This window comes from Taudactylus pleione, unplaced genomic scaffold, assembly GCF_031769625.1.
Source record: "Taudactylus pleione unplaced genomic scaffold, aTauple2 ptg000202l, whole genome shotgun sequence".
NCBI lineage: Eukaryota > Metazoa > Chordata > Amphibia > Anura > Myobatrachidae > Taudactylus > Taudactylus pleione.
In genome coordinates, this window is record NW_028284604.1 from 5,074,967 (window position 1) to 5,092,427 (window position 17,461).

At 40.5% G+C, this 17,461-nt stretch overlaps 1 protein-coding gene across 1 annotated transcript in view; it reads left to right on the forward strand.

Moving 5' to 3' along the window:
• The window catches only part of MAN2A1 (mannosidase alpha class 2A member 1), a 123,546-nt gene extending 106,645 nt beyond the window's left edge, over positions 1-16,901 (forward strand). The window contains exons 19-22 of the mRNA XM_088477671.1: positions 4,884-5,017; positions 5,926-6,120; positions 12,068-12,172; positions 12,898-16,901. Of these exons, the coding sequence (XP_088333797.1) occupies positions 4,884-5,017; positions 5,926-6,120; positions 12,068-12,172; positions 12,898-13,050 (587 nt within the window). The 3' untranslated portion in view covers positions 13,051-16,901. The remainder of the gene's footprint in view (positions 1-4,883; positions 5,018-5,925; positions 6,121-12,067; positions 12,173-12,897) is intronic.
• Positions 16,902-17,461: the final 560 nt, after the last annotated feature.

Genomic DNA, 17,461 nt, shown 5'->3' on the forward strand with positions numbered 1-17,461 from the left:
GCAGAAATTGAGTAAAGAACTGTGCCTTTTAAAGTAATTTGGTTTCTTTGTGTCTTCTGTTCATTAGTCTCTGACCTGTGTAACTCATTACATTGAAGCTGCATAAGGCTGCTTAAGACCCTCACGTGGACAAATTAATAACACATTAGCATTGATCAGTTTACTGCTAATTAGACTAACAAAAGTGATTACTGTGCATTGCAGGGCGTTTGTTTTATGTTCGTAAAGCAGTTCTAAAAGTTATACAACCCCTTTATGTGCTGATCAAATAATATAGGGCTGCAATCCCTCCAACACTCTGCGTAGTGCACAATACAGCACAGCCATTGCATTACTATTACAGTAATATACAGGTGTAGCTTAGAAGGGAGCGCTACTATAGCATGTTTGGAGGATGCCTAAATGAAAATGTGTTGGATTTCTCCTAATCTGTGGGGACACTATGTAGGCGTGTACTGCACAGCAAAGTCAGAGATTAGTCTCTTGGGCCCTATGTATTTATAACCACTGTGACCTTCAGAAAATAGGTGAGCGAAAAAACTGTTTTCTTCGGGGTCCATAGGGATCCACAGGTATACCATGGGGATATTATGGTTGGAAGGCAGGCACCAAACAGTCAAAGCTTCTGCTCCTAGAATGCCCCAGGTACTCCTCCATATATACCCCGACCCTAGCCATAGGACTTCAGTTGTTCGTTTGGTGTGGCAGGATCAAGACGCACCTTTGTAATAGGGGACTGCTCTGGCAATCCTAAGCTTTTTTTATATATATATATTTTTTTTTTCTTATGTTTGAGTCAGCAGTACTCCGCGTCTGTATTAAGACGCAGGTAATGCGACTCCATCTGCTTCCGCTGGGCTGCAACATCAGTAATTGTGCTGGTGATTTTGGCAAGTCACGGCTGACCATAGCTAGCAGCAATGCTGCGACCTGGACTCTACCGGACACTCGGATATGTCAGGTAAGGCTATTTCTCGCTTACGAGGAATCGCGCACGGCAGTCCTTGCTTCTGGTGTCTCAGACACATCTGAAGCCACTGCTGTCAGGGCCCGGGATTGTCCGCGTCCTCACTACACCAGCCGGGGCCTTATTGTCTGACGCTGGGGACTGGCAGCAGTCTCTATCTGCTGCCATCAGGCCAGTGTACCCGGCTGGTTAATGCAGCTTAGGAGAGGTAGGTGCTCCCCCGGCAGCTACTCACCCAACCCAGATGCTACGAAGGTTTTGCGCGTCTGGGTTGCTCCACCTATCCTCCACGTGTATATGAGACGCTTATGGTCCACGCTCAGTGCATCCTGTAGCTGTGGTCTCAGGAGGATCTGGGTCAGTCTACCTGTATACCTCTCCCTGGGTTAAGGTATATGGTGCTCTTTGTCCTATCATTCCTTTGCAATGCTGTAGCTTATTTAGAGCCAATTGTAATTATATTACATATGCATTGTTAGTGACTGACACTGTCTTTTATTGACACTGATTGACACTGTCTTTATTTCTAAATCTGTCAATTATAACACTGTTTTCTCTCCATCCTCTTCGGCTGGAGGTTTCTCTCTGAGTACTTCACATTCGATTGAGATTTTGTGAAGGCTGTCGCATAACATTGCAATTATTGACTTTATTGACCATGTCAAAAGATAAAGGGAAACAGGAGGGGGTGCAGCCTGTGCTGGTTCCATGTAAGTAATGTACGGCTTATGTGTCCTCTCAGGACGTAAAGCATGGTTTGTGTTGTCTGTTATAAAGAGTCACCTCACCAATCCAGTTTACGTGTCCCTGGACAGGAGCCATCTTGGGTTTCTTCTTTTGTCCCAAGTTTTGATGAAGGTTGTGGATCGTATGACTGCTCCTACGATGCCTCCTTGGATGGGGTGTCCACAGTATATTATGTTTGCACCTCCTATGCATCCTTCATGAAAGGATGTTTATGACCATTCTAGTCAGAGTATTGCACCATCTAATGTTCATAACAGACCGGTAGGGCACTAAGACGCCTAAGCGCAAGTTATCTTTTCGTCAGTCTACCCAACATATGGATTCAGACACATCATCAGGGTAATCATATGATGCACAGGGGGTCCTCTCCAGGATCTAGCTTTGGGGAGGAGGAATATCCGTCCACTGTGGATGTTCCTCCTTTGGTGAGGGCGGTTAAATCAGTCCAAGATATTCAGGATGGTGAACCGGCTCATAGTAAGAAAGCGTCAATGTTTAATCACCACCGGAAGGTGGTCAAAACAGTTTGCTCTATCTGAACAGCTTAGAGAGCTTATCGAGGAGGAATGGGGTAACCCTGATAAACAGTTTTATGTGAATAAAATAATAACATCACAGCTTCCTATCTAGGAGGGGCTGCAGTACAGCGATGGACAAAAACTTTGAGAATGACACAAGTATTGATTTTCACAAAGTTTGCTGCTTCAGTGTTTTTAGACCTTTTTGTCAGACATTACTATGGTATACTGAAGTAAAATTACAATCATTTCATAAGTGTCAAAGAGGGCGATTCAAATGTTTTTTTGGGCGTGATAATTAATGAGCACCCAGTTTGCTATTCAATTGTTCTGGGCTCTCCTTAATTATCACCCACTTCGCCGACTATGAGACGAGGTTTAGCCATGTAAAATGGCTAAACCGGTCTTAATTTCTGGTTAGGGCGCGCAATCTGCGATTAGTGTGCCCTAATCAGGGTGTTTCAGACACATTTCTGCTTGCGCCCTCCTGAGTGCGTGCAGAAATGCTGGCGCCGGCGGCTATCGCTCTCTGACAGAGCAACAATTGAATTGCTCTGTCGGGCGTCTTAAAAAAAAAAAAAAAAAACGGCAGAACATTTGAATCACCCACAAAGACTATTATTGACATTTACATTAAGTTTATGCAAAGAGTCAATATTTGCAGTGTTGACCCTTCTTTTTCAAGACCCCTGCAATTCGCCCTGGCATGCTGTCAATCAAATTCTGAAGGCCACCCATTCTTGCCTAATCAAGGCTTGGAGCTTGTCAGAATTTGCGGGTTTTTGTTTGTTCACCCACCTCTTGAGGATTGACCACAAGTTCTCAATGGGATTAAGGTCTGGAGAGTTTCTTGGCCATGGACCTAACATTGAGATGTTTTGTTCCCAGAGCCACTTAGTTATCACTTTTGCCTTATGGCAAGGTGCGCCATCATGCTGGAAAAGGCATTATTCCTCACCAAACTGTTGTTGGATGGTTGGGTGGAGTTGCTCTTGGAGGATGTTTTAAGACCTCTGCATGCCAGGGCAAATTGCAGAGGTCTTAATAAAGAAGGGTCAACACTGCAAATATTGGCACTATGCATAAACTTAATGTAATTGTCACTAAAAGCGTTTGATACTAATGAAATGCTTGTAATTTGACTTCAGTATACCATAGTAACATCTGACAAAAAGGTCTAAAAACACTGAAGCAGCAAACTTTGTGAAAACCAATACTTGTTTAATTCTCAAAGCTTTTGGCCATGGCTGTAGATGCTGGTATTTTAGCTTCTAAGGCATCAGCAGCATCAATAGTGGCACGCAGGGCCCTTTGCTTAAGATCTTGGAAAGCTGATACAGGATCTAAGAGGGCGCTGGAAGTCTTACCTTTCTATGGAGAGGTGCTTTTTGGAGCAGAGTTGGATAATATAATCCCTACTCTGGCGGCTTCAAAATCTGCAGGTCTGCCATCTGCGTCAAAAACTAGATCTAGGCAGATTTCTTTTCAGTCCTTCCGTTCTCAGGGACGAGCAAAGGAACAGTCTGCCTCCAGACCAACTAGTTTCCGCAAGTCCTAAGCGACAGAAGCTGGACATCTTGCCGGGAAAGACCTCCTAGTTTAAGTCGGACAACAAGCCCTTGGGCTGATGGAGCGGGCCAGCTCCTGGGGGATCCTAGGGTGGGAGGCAGACTTCTTCAGTTTGCGGATTATTGGTATCAGACTACTACAGATGCCTGGGTCCAAGAAGTTGTCTCTCAGGGGTATGCCCTCACTTTCAGGAGACATAGGCACCCACCCTGACGCACCTGGCTTCATTGTGTTATTTTCTTTCGGTCACAGATTCCCTCATCTTATGTAAGAGTGTTTCTGGTGTATGATTGTTCTTCCTTCTCCTGCTTTGAGGCTTGTTAACCAAACTGAAGTCCTATGGCTAGGTGCGGGGTATATATGGAGGAGGACCCGGGGCATTCTGGGAGGAGAAGCTTTAACTGTTTGGTGCCTGGTCTTCCAACCATAATGTCCCCACGGTATCCCAGTGGACCCTATGGACATCGAAGAAAAGGAGTTATCTAGGTAAGTCTCTTATAACTCATAATTTTCTTATGTGACGAAATACTTCACAAGATGGGTACATGTGGTATCTGTATAGGGTCTATAATGTATTCTATTGTAATTTCAGCTTTGTGCTGTAGCTTTATTTGTAGGCTGGGAATTTTTTCTGTTAAGACTCAACATTTCAAGTAGGGTTTTTGCCCAAATCTTGGGGTCACTGAGGCCAGACCTCCATACTCGTCACTGAATTTCTGCCGTTCATATCACCTTGTCCATGTTTTAGAATTACTGGCAGCAGGTAGATGCTGCATGCTGGTGCTTTTATAATTTTGTGTTTGCCTGATCTTAACTCCCACCCCCAAAAACACCCCCCCCCCTTCTTACACGTGTCACCCTATAATCTAGAGAAATGAAACCTGTCTAGAGAGGGAATATATTACTCTGTTTGCGTTTTCTCTTCTTTTGTAATCTTTACAAATGAGACAATGCATATTAGGCCTGACATCTGTATCTGTTTTTATAGAGAAAATGAAGGCAGCATCATGTTAAATTGCAGTTTAAATGTAATGTTTCCAGACATATGAATGTGTAAGCCATTGCCTCATTTTACACCCAAGGTCAGTTAGAAGTTTTCATGGACCGCCGACTGATGCAGGATGATAACCGCGGTCTTGGGCAAGGTCTCCAAGATAACAAAATCACATTTAATTTGTTCAGACTTCTTCTGGAGCAAAGAACTGGAGTAGATGAGGTATGTAAAATGCTTTAGTCAAAATGTAATTCTTGTCAGTTTATTTATGGCGCATGTTTTCAGCAGCAAAGCCTGCAGTGGCGATGGCACAACTGAAAAGGGCACACACTTAGTCATTTCACTTGCCATCTGGTGACTGACGTGTGCCCGCTTTCCTTTTATCATGTAACTGAATCACAGTTACCGAATGGTTTTCTGCACTAGATAATTATGTAATAACTTTTGATAACTGATTTTCTTTTGTTAATACTGTAAATGCCATAATTTGTCATTTCTATCACAACGGTGCATATTCTAATTTTTTTTTTATAAACGTAAGTGGAGCAACAGTGTTACTCTTATGTGCACTGAATAGCAAATAAGTCATATTGATTTCCAAACCTGCTCCTGAAAAGGCTGCACAATTTTATGTTCATTTATAGGCTATTGTATTGTGCGGCATTGTAAAAGAATAGTCCATATCCAGGAAATTATAATACATTAGCTAGCAGGATTCACCGCACATGTCAGCTTTGTTTGTTTCTTTGTGTGAGTGTTTGTACGTCCTCCTTGTAATGTGCTCAGCATTTGTTCTGACTTCTCTGTATTTTTCATGACATTTAGCTTGTGCAAGTAGGTTAACATGACAGGGTAATAATATCCACGTCAATTAAAGATGTATATATGTATAAAGGTGTGTGTGTCTATATATATATATATATATATATCTATAGATATATAGATATATATATATCTCCATGAAGCATACAATTCAACTACAGTGATGATGTGTTTATTCCAATTTTTATTTTAAACACACAGGACTTGTTCTGATTCAGCGGCTCACATCTTACAGATTCTGAATGTTATGTCTGTGTTAGATGTTTAACAATCGATTACACAAATTATTTTCACTTCCCTTCATTTAGGGTGAAGAAAAAAAATCGGTCAGTTATCCATCTTTGTTAAGTCACATGACATCATCGTTCATAAACCTGCCTGTGATCCCAATGGCTGTGACAGCGGATATCGGTGCCCCTGCGCTACTGAATGCCTTTTCTCCACTTATGTCGTCAATGCCTTGTGATGTGCACTTAGTTAATTTGCGGACTATTCAAGCCAAGGTATGCTGCTTTACATGACTGAGGCATCTAACATTACATTTCATGTAACAGCTCTGCGGAAGCTGTTGTCACTGTTCTAAACACATGGACTTCATGATAAATAGCTGATTTTAAGACCATGGGGCTTATGTAATAGTGTGCAATCTGGTAACTCTACGGGAACTACTGCAAGTCTTCCCGTATTTTTAAAGCAGCAATCATTTTAAAGACCAAACCAGCTTGGTTTTGCCTTTTAAAATGATCGCCTCTTTAAAAATAGGGGAAGACTCGCAGGAGTTCCTGCAGCGGTACCAGATCGCACACTATTACATAAGCTCCCACATCTTTAAGTATTGTGTATTTCACCATGTGCAAATGGCATGAGACCACCGCTGGTGGTCATCTAATGTCTGCTATAGGACTTTTTTTTATCATTTGTTGTTTACTACATGTTTAATGCTCGCAAAATGTTTCTGTCCTCTTTTGGTATAATATGCTACTGTACATATCCATCACCTGCAAAGTGTTAAATGAGTTAGTGATGTCTGGACATTTTTTGCCGGAGCCTAGAAAGTCCTGGTTGTACAAGCTTTGGCAGCAGAGAAGAATTACCCATCCTGTTTCTTGACAGCCTAGTTGGAATTGCTCCCTGATGTTATACTATGTGTACTGACAGCCAGATTGTAATTCTGTACATGAATACTGGGTTTATCTAATCTAGAGTAATAGACAAATTACCGTATGTGACCGTCTCAACTTGACTTGATCTATCTTGCCAGTGGATTCTGATGGGTACATTGCGTCATGAATATAGCTGATAGGCATATAAAATTTAATTGGCAAAAAAGGGGAGAGATAAGATTACAGCTGTATGATCCACAAACTGTAAAGCTGCATGAAAAGGTGCACCTCTCCCCACAGTAATCCTTGTAATCCAAAATGATCTTTTCACCATTGTAAATGTCCGTTCATTTTACTACTGTATGTACTGTTGAAACACTGAATAACATTTTATTCCAGCTGAATTCTATTTTGTTATAGACTAGGGTATGAGCAACTTTTTGTTCATTTTTGCGTAACTCCTTTTATCTTGTGCATCCTTGTGTATTTTTTTTAAATGAGCTGGCATAAAGCAAACCTGTTACCAGTCAAGTCATCAAAATTCAGACAGCAGCACAGAGTACTTTAGGATGAGTGCAGAAGTTATGGGAAGCAGTAAAGTACAACATTCTGAATATGTTGGTGAGGGTAGGCCTGCAGGTGAGAGGGGAATTTAGATAGTGGAAGTGGTCCAGCCCTCCACCCCCACAAAGTAGTGATGTGAGACTCCAGAGGAACAGGAAGATTGTGCAGTCGAGTTTACCTCTATCTAAAACAAAATTCATATACCCCTTTCGGGATGTAGTCAGCATCCCGGAGTGCGGGATGCCGACGGCATCGGGATCCCGGCACCAGAATCCTGACCGCCGGCATCCCGAAGGTAAGTATCGGGCGTTAGGGGGAGGGTAAGAGCGCGGGGTTAGGCATTAAGGGGAGGGTTAGGTTTATGGTGTGCGGGGAGGGGGAGGTTAGATTTAGGCACTAGGAGGGAGGTTAGGTTTAGGCCCAAAGGGAGGGGTAGGGTTAAGGGTTAGTCTTTCCTTCTTTTCTTATGGGTGTCGGGATTCTGACTGTTGGGATCTCATACCCAACCCATCCCTTTCAACTTGAATAACTCAGTCCTCTCTGAAAACTAATAAACGTATTTGGCTTTCAGTATAATATCTATGCGGTTGATGCCCAAATTTACTTGTCATCTCTGGATTTATCACACTCTCTAATTGCCTGTGTCACTGCTTAAGGGCCCCATAAATCTGCTAGGCAATCTGCCGATTCCCCCATTGGACCGGAACCGCCGAGCTGCCCTTCAGAATTGTATTACTGGATCCTTTGGGATTTTTTGAAATTCTACATGTTAAAAATCCCCGATTTCCTAATCAAAATCATATTTTTGATTGTGATCGGCAAATCATTGAAATTCAACATGTTAAAATCCTAAAATGTATTCCCTGATTTCTCTGGTTTTCAGATACTACATTTGGGTTGTTTATAATAGTTTAAAGTATAGCTTGTCTGTCTGTGTGTACCTGCTGCATTTATGGCAGCAAGGCTGTATTCAATAGTGGGCTGGCCTTAAGTTAAAGTTGTATGAGTGAGAGTTATAAAGTTTAATTTACAGCATTGAGGGGCATGTTCATATACTGTACTTGCCCCTAAAGCATACTTGCCTACTTTTGAAAAGTAGTTTCAGGGAGATCATAGATGGAAGTAGAGGGTACGTGGCCAGCTCTACCCAAAGGCAGTGTCTATCTCCACCTATGGGCGTATCTATTGCCACTCAGTGAGGACACTGTAGGAGAGATTGGCTCCTTTTTACACTACTAGATTGTCGGACCCTAGGACAGGAGAAAGGAAAGAAACTGGGTGTTGTGTCATAGGTATTACCTGCCCCCAGAAAGGGCACTCACTGACAGCCATGGAATGGATGGCTGTTAGTGAGTGCCCTTTCAGACTGCAGTTAATGTCTATGACGCTCAGCAACCAGTCACCATGGACCCCATGATGCAGTTCCTTTACATTTTTCCAGGCCACCATGGGGGGGAGAAGAGAAGGGCCATCACTGCATGGCTGCCGCTGCTTCTGCTGCCTCTTCTACCGCCAAGCAAAATGTCCAACTGTGCAGCACTGCTAGACGGCCACCTCTACTCACAACACCGCCAGGGGCTGGCTGGCAAATCTTAGCCTGAGGGGCACACAGAGTACTAGCCCACAGTATTATTTATTTATCTGGCGCCACAAGTGTTTCGCAGCGCCTTACAAAGTACATGAACAAATAAGTAACCAGTGACTTACAATACAAAGCAGGACATGGACATGTGATAAACATAGCTATATTAGCGACCTTTCGCCCACTTAAGCAGCCGAGTGTTGGTTGCCCCAAGTGGGGAGTAAGAGAGAAATTAAGAGGGGCACAGGTGACAGATGGCGGTAGCAGCAGGGACACAGGTGACAGATGGCAGGTAGTAGCAGGGGTCACATGGATGTAGCAGCAGGGACACAGGTGACAGATGGGGTAGTAGCAGGATGCCGAATACAGATGGCAGGTAGTAGCAGGGGCACATGACAGATGGCGGGTAGTAGTATAGATACAGGTGACAGATGATGGTAGTAGCAGGGGCACAGGGGACAAATGGTGGCAGTAGCAGGGACAGATGGCGACAGTAACAAGGACACTGGACAAATGGTGTTAGCAGGAATACAGATGACTGCTTGGACTTATAAGACTAGTGGCAGTAGCAGAGATTGGTTGGGGGTAGTAGAAGTTAAATGTAAACTCCGGGGGATGTTGTTAGTAGTGTAGCAGTACTGGCAGACATCAGCTGGTGGGATGGTAGTAACAGGGGACTGGGTGAGGGTAGTAGTAGGGATAAAGAAGTCAGCTCAGGTTAGTACACGTAGGGTCACACAGATGACAGGGGAGTATAGTGTTGTTAGTCAGTACCTGTACTACTTCTGGAAGCAGGGATGCACTGTCCTTCATTAGGCTCAGGTGCTAGTGTGGGGCAGCCGCAGAGGGTGAGAGTGCTCCTCTCAGGATCTTCCACACTAGTATAACGGCATTCCCTGCCCACATCCTCCCCCATGTTCTGCTTCCAGGACTTGGGAGCTGGTTCAGTCCGCCAACAGCATCAGTCTGTCACTCTGAATCCCTGCCCCCAAAACAATAGGCTCGCCTTCTGCAAGCTTTGGTCAGGAGGTGGTGGAATCGATACTCCTACTGTTGTTGATGTTGAGACCCCTGGGATACGGGTAATAGAAATGGGGGGAGCCGGAGACAGGAGAAGGCGGGCAGCCTGGTAATAGAGGCAGACAGCCGGGGACTGCCGAGGCTAGGACTAGGTGCGCCACGGTGGTGCTGGAATATGCTCAGCCATGATGTCTCCCCTCAGACCCCGCCCCCTGATTTCATGACTCGCGCATGCGCAGTACAGATTTTCACAGAGGGGCAGTGAAACCGGGAGTACTGGTATGATTTGCGGGAGTTTTAACTAACAATCTGGAGACTCCCGCTGAATGCGGGAGGATAGGCAGGCCAGCCCTAAAGCCTCTCAAATAATTTCTCACCACGAGTTGCGGCGGATACAATAGTAACAGAACAATTCTGTATTGCTCCGAAAAACAGCTGTCCCTGCAATACCTTTCTCATCTGATTCCACCGCTATTATTAGCGGCTGCATTTTACACTCCTGAGTTTTAGCCGGCAGGTAGTGCACATACATTGGGCCCCTAATAATGAATAGGCCTTTTACTTACAATATGTGGAAACTAGGGTTTCCGCATGTGAAACTGTCCATAGGTTGTGATGAATAGGCCTCTTAATCTTCTTTTGTGTTTGTAAACACAACAGTTTTTCTGTCTCTTTTAAGTGTGTAGCACATGCACTGCTACACACTTAAAATCAGTCATTACCTTTTGCAAAATGTTTGAGTTAAATGTAATTAATCTAGATGTAAACGCAATGAGCTGGCAAAAAAAAGGTTAAAACAACAGTCCGGTTATTCAGGTTCATGCAATCCCTAACGGAAATCTTTAATTCTTTCACATAAGTCTTTTTAATTGCTCCCAATGAATGTGATGGCTTCCACTAATTAGTGTGCTTTATATAGTCTGTAGTTAAAAACTCACTCTTGTGTCTTCAATCAAATAAGGACAGCTTCTGAACACATTGCTTTCTTTTATGACCTAGAGGAGTTTCCAACTAAAACAAACCATGTATCTAATATTAGCATTGCACAGTGCGGTTGTATTACTTCCAGTGCTGAGAATAGTCCAGAGAGACGTACAGGAGGTCAGACTGTAATTCACATTTTACTGTGCGTAGACACAGAAACAAATGGCAGCCCCTAAAGTCTAGGCAAAGGTGTAAGAAATATACTAATATATTTAATGGAATAACTTAGGTGTTGGGGGTTCAAAGTAGCTCCAAACCACAATATAATAAATAATAGTAACATTTATTAATACATAAATAAAACAAAAAAGTAGCTGTGGCCCTGTTTATTACACTTTACCGTTTCTTTTTGTCTGTAGGGCTTTGTTACCTTTAGGGTACTGGTGGAGCCCTTGGTCAGCTGCTATTCCCTGCTTTTATAGTGCCATTGAGTGGGCACTTTTTCGTGCATTACGGTGCTTAGCTCTGTGTGGCAGACTGCAGCACGAAAACAGGCATTTCCCTTTATATCACTGTTAGTAGATTAACCCCTAGTGCAGTGGTTCCCAAACTCTGCCTCAAGGCACCCTAATAGTCCAAGTTTTAAGGATATCCATACTTGAGCACAGTTGGTTAAATCAAATTGACTGAGGTATTAATTAAGCCAGCTCTGCTCAACTATTGATATACTGTAAACCTGTACTGTTAGGGTGCTTTGAGGACAGAGTTTGGGAACCACTGCCCTAGTGTGATTTTTCTATATTGCCTGTTTTGAGCACATTATGATGCCATTTACCATGCTTACTGTCTGTCCCATAATGTCCAGGACACTATCGTCTGCTTAGTCTGGCAATCTCCCTGAAATAGAGATAAAGAAATGGTTATTTAAACCCAGTGTAATGAATCCGTCCTCATTATGCCGCTCTGCCCACCATGGTCCGATTACATAATTTCTATCATGCAACCCCAGTGCACTAGGCATTATTACACCAGTTACACCTGAGGCTGCCCCCCAACGTCACAGAGTTACCCTACAAATCTAGAGGGGAGGTCTGAAAGTCAGCAACATGTAACACAAATATTGTTCTCCATAGGAAATGCATTATGCGTTTTGTTTGTTTTTTAATGACTTCTGCAAATAGGAAGAAATTATTAAAAAAAAAAAATACAATGTTCATAAATCAGTGTCTGATTGTTCTTCTGTGTGTTACTTCACAGGTGGGGCCATCAGAAGAGGCAGCTCTTATTCTTCACAGAAAAGGATTTGACTGCAAGTTCACAAATAAAGACCTTGGGCTATATTGCTCTACATCTCAGGGAAAGGTATGCTAATCGGAAGAAGAATATGGTGTGCTTTTTTTTTTTTATTTCCAGTTTCACTTAAATACTGACTTTGAGGTACGCAATCTGTAGCTTTCAACTGTTGTGGAACATATTTTATGCTCAGGTAGCTTTGCTGAGACTTGCAGTTCTACCATCAACTAGAAAGCCACAGACGCCCAAGCCTACTTTACTGCCTTCTGAGTTAGTGCTTGAAAACATTTAGTTAAAGCTAAGGCGTTCCCACAGATGAAACTTGTCTGCTTTGCTTTCTGAATGAGCCAGGTGCCTCTAGCCGCACAGCACTGGCATAAAAGATTCAGTGCTAACGATTTACATCAATTAGGAAAGCGTTAATAGTGTTACTAGTGTCTAAAATAGTATTCTGATACCTTGAGATTTCTTGACCAAATTAAATATATGTATTTTTTGACTTGTCTGTTATGTAACCCAGTGCACTATTACTGCAGTAAAGAGCTTACAATCTAATCTTTAATGACATATATGTTTACGTTTGAACAGGCATTAAACCATAGAAGGATTATTGTGTTTTTCTGCCTTCATACTTTAAGACCAAAATTGTGTTCTGTGAATTAACCTATGTAGCGCAGCATAAAAGCTGTATACATCAGATTCATTTATTTAGCTATATTTTAGATCCATATACTAAACTGGAAATGTGAAGCAGTGTATTCTAGAACTGACTTATTTAATTATTTTTTTTTCAGATTCCAGTTCATCAATTTTTTAGTGGTTTCAAAGTTGAGAGCCTGAAACCATCAACGTTATCCTTAATGTATTCATCTTCAGACACTCTCAACTTAAGTGCAATTGACATGACCCCTATGGACATCAGCACATTCCGAATAAAACTGAGATGAACTTTGCTAAATGCAGCAATGCAATAAAGAAGCACATTGTTACTCCAGCTTCTGGACAATGATTTGCTTTCACGATTTTCTGTGGAAAACACCTCCTCCAAGGAAAGCCATGTTTCTAACCACCATCTGTTCCATAGTATATGAAGAAAATGTTTGTTTTTTATTCTGTCTCTAGAGAAAAGTTTAGCTTCCATTTCTCAGGTTTGATGGGTTAATGATTTGCTTTGTTCATGTTTTGTCTGATTAATTTATAAAATGTAATTCTGCAATTGAAGAAATATGCTTTATGAGATGGTTTTTAAAAAGCACTTGACGTGCAGCTCGGGGCCAAATAGTACTGATCAATGAAAAGTGAAAGGGGCTCTTTTAATAACCTAGCAGTATTGCGTAGTAATGATAGCAGTCAAGCAATCAAAAATGATTTTTCATTCATCTGTTTCTGCGAGAATGCAAAGTTCTGGTTGCTATAGGTTACAGAGCAATATTGCTCCTTGCATCACACTATTAATTAAGTCTTTCTCGATACTTAGGTCACCTTTAATTAAAATCTCTATACTTTCATTGATATTTGTTTTAATATAATGTGTAAATATAATAGAGCATTTACTATAAAAGAAACCATACACAATTTATTTTGGTTATAAGTATAGGTTTATCCATTGGTATGTTGGATATAGTATTTTTTAGAGCCAACAATGGTCACATTTATTATTAGAGATGAGTAGTTCAGTTTTACTCAGTTATGTTCCGATAACAAAATCGGCATCTTATTGACTATCTGGCTCTTACCTGTTTTAAATAGCCAATATGATTAATCCAAACTTGTACTAATTTAGCCAATAGAACAGATTCAAAACCGAACCGCTCATCTCTAGTTATTGTTACTGTTTGTGATTTAGTCGATGACTAAAATAATTCTATAATAAGAGTCACTTACAAGAGAATTTTAGTGTTACCAAAATATTAAGGAAAATGGGACATCATAAAAAAAATTCTAAATTTTTTTTTGAAATTATATTTTGTTTTTAAACAATGATGTGCAGTCTGTAGTCCTTTTATTCCTCCTTCATTTCAGTTTTCAGTCTTAAATGTTAAAATTCACTGGACAGCAATCAAGTTTATTACATCTTGGGGTATGTGCAATTATTGCATTGATTTTGAATATGTAGATTTAGAAAAATCACAAACTCTGAATAATGTCTGCTTCCTGAATAACCGTATCAAATGTGCCTTATTTTGTATAATTCTTACAATTTTTATTGATAAATGCATTGTTTTCTGAGGGGGTTAGTTTCTATTTAAACTTTAATATGTACCTTTTTTCTTGCTACATCTACCACACAACTGCATTGGGGTAATATTTTGTAGGCTGAATGTGTTCTTATGTTACTGTAAACTTTGTGGTTGGCTGAATGTTCCTTTTTGTAAAACACCATTTTAAACCACAAAATATACTTTCATTAATGCCAAGGAAATTATTTTGTTTGCAATTTCCAATTGTTTTCTATATTGTGTGCCATGATGTACATTTGCTGTGACATCTAGAGCTGACTTGAAGACACTGCCCAGCTGTTGTAGTATCTCTGTGGCATGCTAGTACTTGTCAGCTGTATACCAACTGGAAAGCCACAGTAATTGAAGAGCCTGTTGGCCGTGATTTGTCTTTCAGTTTTACAACATCGAAAACCACAGGTTGCTTACCAACTGTTATGGGACATGGAACTACAGGCCTCAGCCATGCAAGTTCTTGTAGTTTTTCAACAGCTGGCGAGGCTCAGGTTACCGATCTGATCTAAAATAGTTTAAAAAAAAAAATGTTTGTGTAAAGCGGTCCTGTGACCTACGCATAGTGGAGATATTCCTTTTGTTAATGACCATGGGCCTAACAATTAATTATGAACCAATATCTCCAGAATACAAGTGCTCATCTATGTTATAGGTTATGTCGCTGTAATGTAGTTTGTTCATGGCAGGTTTGTTCATAGCAGATTGATGAGCTTTTTATTAGACCAGCCACAAAATCAGTGCATTCACTTTGTGTAGGTGACAGGACAATATTTTGCTTTTCTTAAGATCACCATGCTTTTTAGACGTCAGTTGAATTATTGATTGATTTAAAAAATATGCGACTTCAGACAGTATTTTCAACTGTTGCCTCATGTCCCCAACTGTATCTGCAATTTTAGCAGGTGGGCAAGTATGACAGCATTTTCATCCACTTCATTCATATTGTGCCATATATAAATAAGAGTAAGAGAAACAAACACATGATCTGTGTGAAGGACATGCTGTAAATGTTTTTTATCTCCTGGTAGCTTGGGAGAAAACTCTTCCACCTCCCTTTTTGTTCTGCGGCATATGCGAATAACCAAATGTTGGATGACATGTTTGCTTTGAAGGTGTTTGTTTTCTTCTTTTATACTATACCAGTGGTTCTTAAACTCCGTTCTCAGGACCCCAAACACTTCATGTTTTCCAGATCACATGTGGATCTTTAAAATGTGACAATTGGTCATTCACCTGTGCCCAGATGGGTAGTCTGCAAAATGTAATATGTTTGGGGTCCTGAGGACTGGGATTGAGAAACACTATTCTATACTGATTAAAGAAATTCATTGTTTTAGAGATGTTTATTTTATATACAATTCAATCAAAATGTGAAATACTCAAATATTTACCTCCCATCCTAAATATCTGAATTTTGTTGTGCTGAGAATTGTTTCTTTTTTTTAACAGCTAATACAGGTTGAGTCTCCCAAATCCGAATATATTCCGAAATACGGAATAACTGACTATTCCGAAATACAGATTTTTTTTTTTCGTACGTGTGAGATAGTGACACCTTTGCTTTCTGGTGGTTCAATAAACACAAACTTTGAGGCACAAAATTATTAAAAATATTGTATAAAATTTACCTGCAGGCTGTATGTGTAAGGTGTTTATGAAACATAAAAGCATTTTGTGTTTAGACTTAAAAGCATTTTGTGTTTAGACTTTGCATACCACAATGAGATATATTGGGGATGGAACCAATTATTCGAAAATACGAAAAAAATCTTATATCCAAAATACCCCTGGTCCCAAGCATTTTGGATATGGGAGACTCAAACTGTACATGACTCAAATATTGCCTCATGGCTTAGTGGTGGTAGTAATATATAGGATAAATATTATTTCAGTCTGCAAAATGTCTGACTCCACTATGTATAGGTGGAGAGAACACTTTGAAAATGACGGTTTAGTTAGATAACTTTATTTTGTCCATAAAAAAAATATATATATATATATATATATATATTATACACCAACTCAATTCTTTGCTGTCATCTCTAAAAGGGTCCCACTTTTGAGGGTATTGCAAAATTGTGACCCTTATAGAGAGGATAGCAAAGAATTGAGTTGATATCTTCAAATGGACATTTAGTAAAGGGAATAAACCTGGTGGTGAGAGAGTTTCACATTAGAAAATAGGGAACAGCTAAGGACATAATCACAGTATAAATGGGGAACAGTGTTTTTCAAGTATCATGGGGAATGTATAGTTTTTTGAGCATATCTGGATTTTAGAAACATACTGAAGGAAAAATTGGTCTGAAACACTTGTCTTGATTCTTATGTCTTCTTACTACCAGGGAATTTTGTTAGACATTCTGGCACCCATATTTAATAATGACTATTCTGAAGAATGTTCAGTTTTCTTAAAACTCTATCAATGATTCTGTCATGCTGTATTATCTAATTTTTTTTGTCTGCATTCTATGAAATTGATTAAAAAAACCTTTTGATATTTTCTCTAATGGTTTTTACATATAAATGGAGAGTTGTAAAATATTAAAATTATCTTTAATAAATGTCTGTCTTTGATTTATTGATGCACTTAGACTTGGGAAGCTTTTTGCTTTATTTCTTGTAAACCATGCAATAAATCAAGAACATTATTATTATTTATTACTAGTTATTTATATAGCGCACACATTCCGCAGCACTTTTTACAGAGAATATTTGCCCATTCACATCTGTCCCTGCCCTAGTGAAACCTACAATCAAAGTTCCCTACCACATGCTCACACATACACACTAGGGTTACATTTTGTGCCAATTAACCTACCAGTATATTTTTGGAGTGTGGGAGGAAACCAGAGTACCCGGAGGAAACCCACGCAAGCACAGGGAGAATATACAAATAACACACAGGTAGGGCCGTTTTGGGAATTGAACCCACGACCTCAGTGCTGTGAGGCAGTAATGCTAACCATTACACCGTCTGTGCTGCCCAACATCTATTTACTGTTTTATAGAGCAATTCTAGAAGTACTGTATGAACAATAGTGTTAATGAAAGGCAAATGTATATTTTCTTTTAAGCATTTCAATCCCTGTTTTGCAATCCTAAATTTGGAGAATGAAATAAC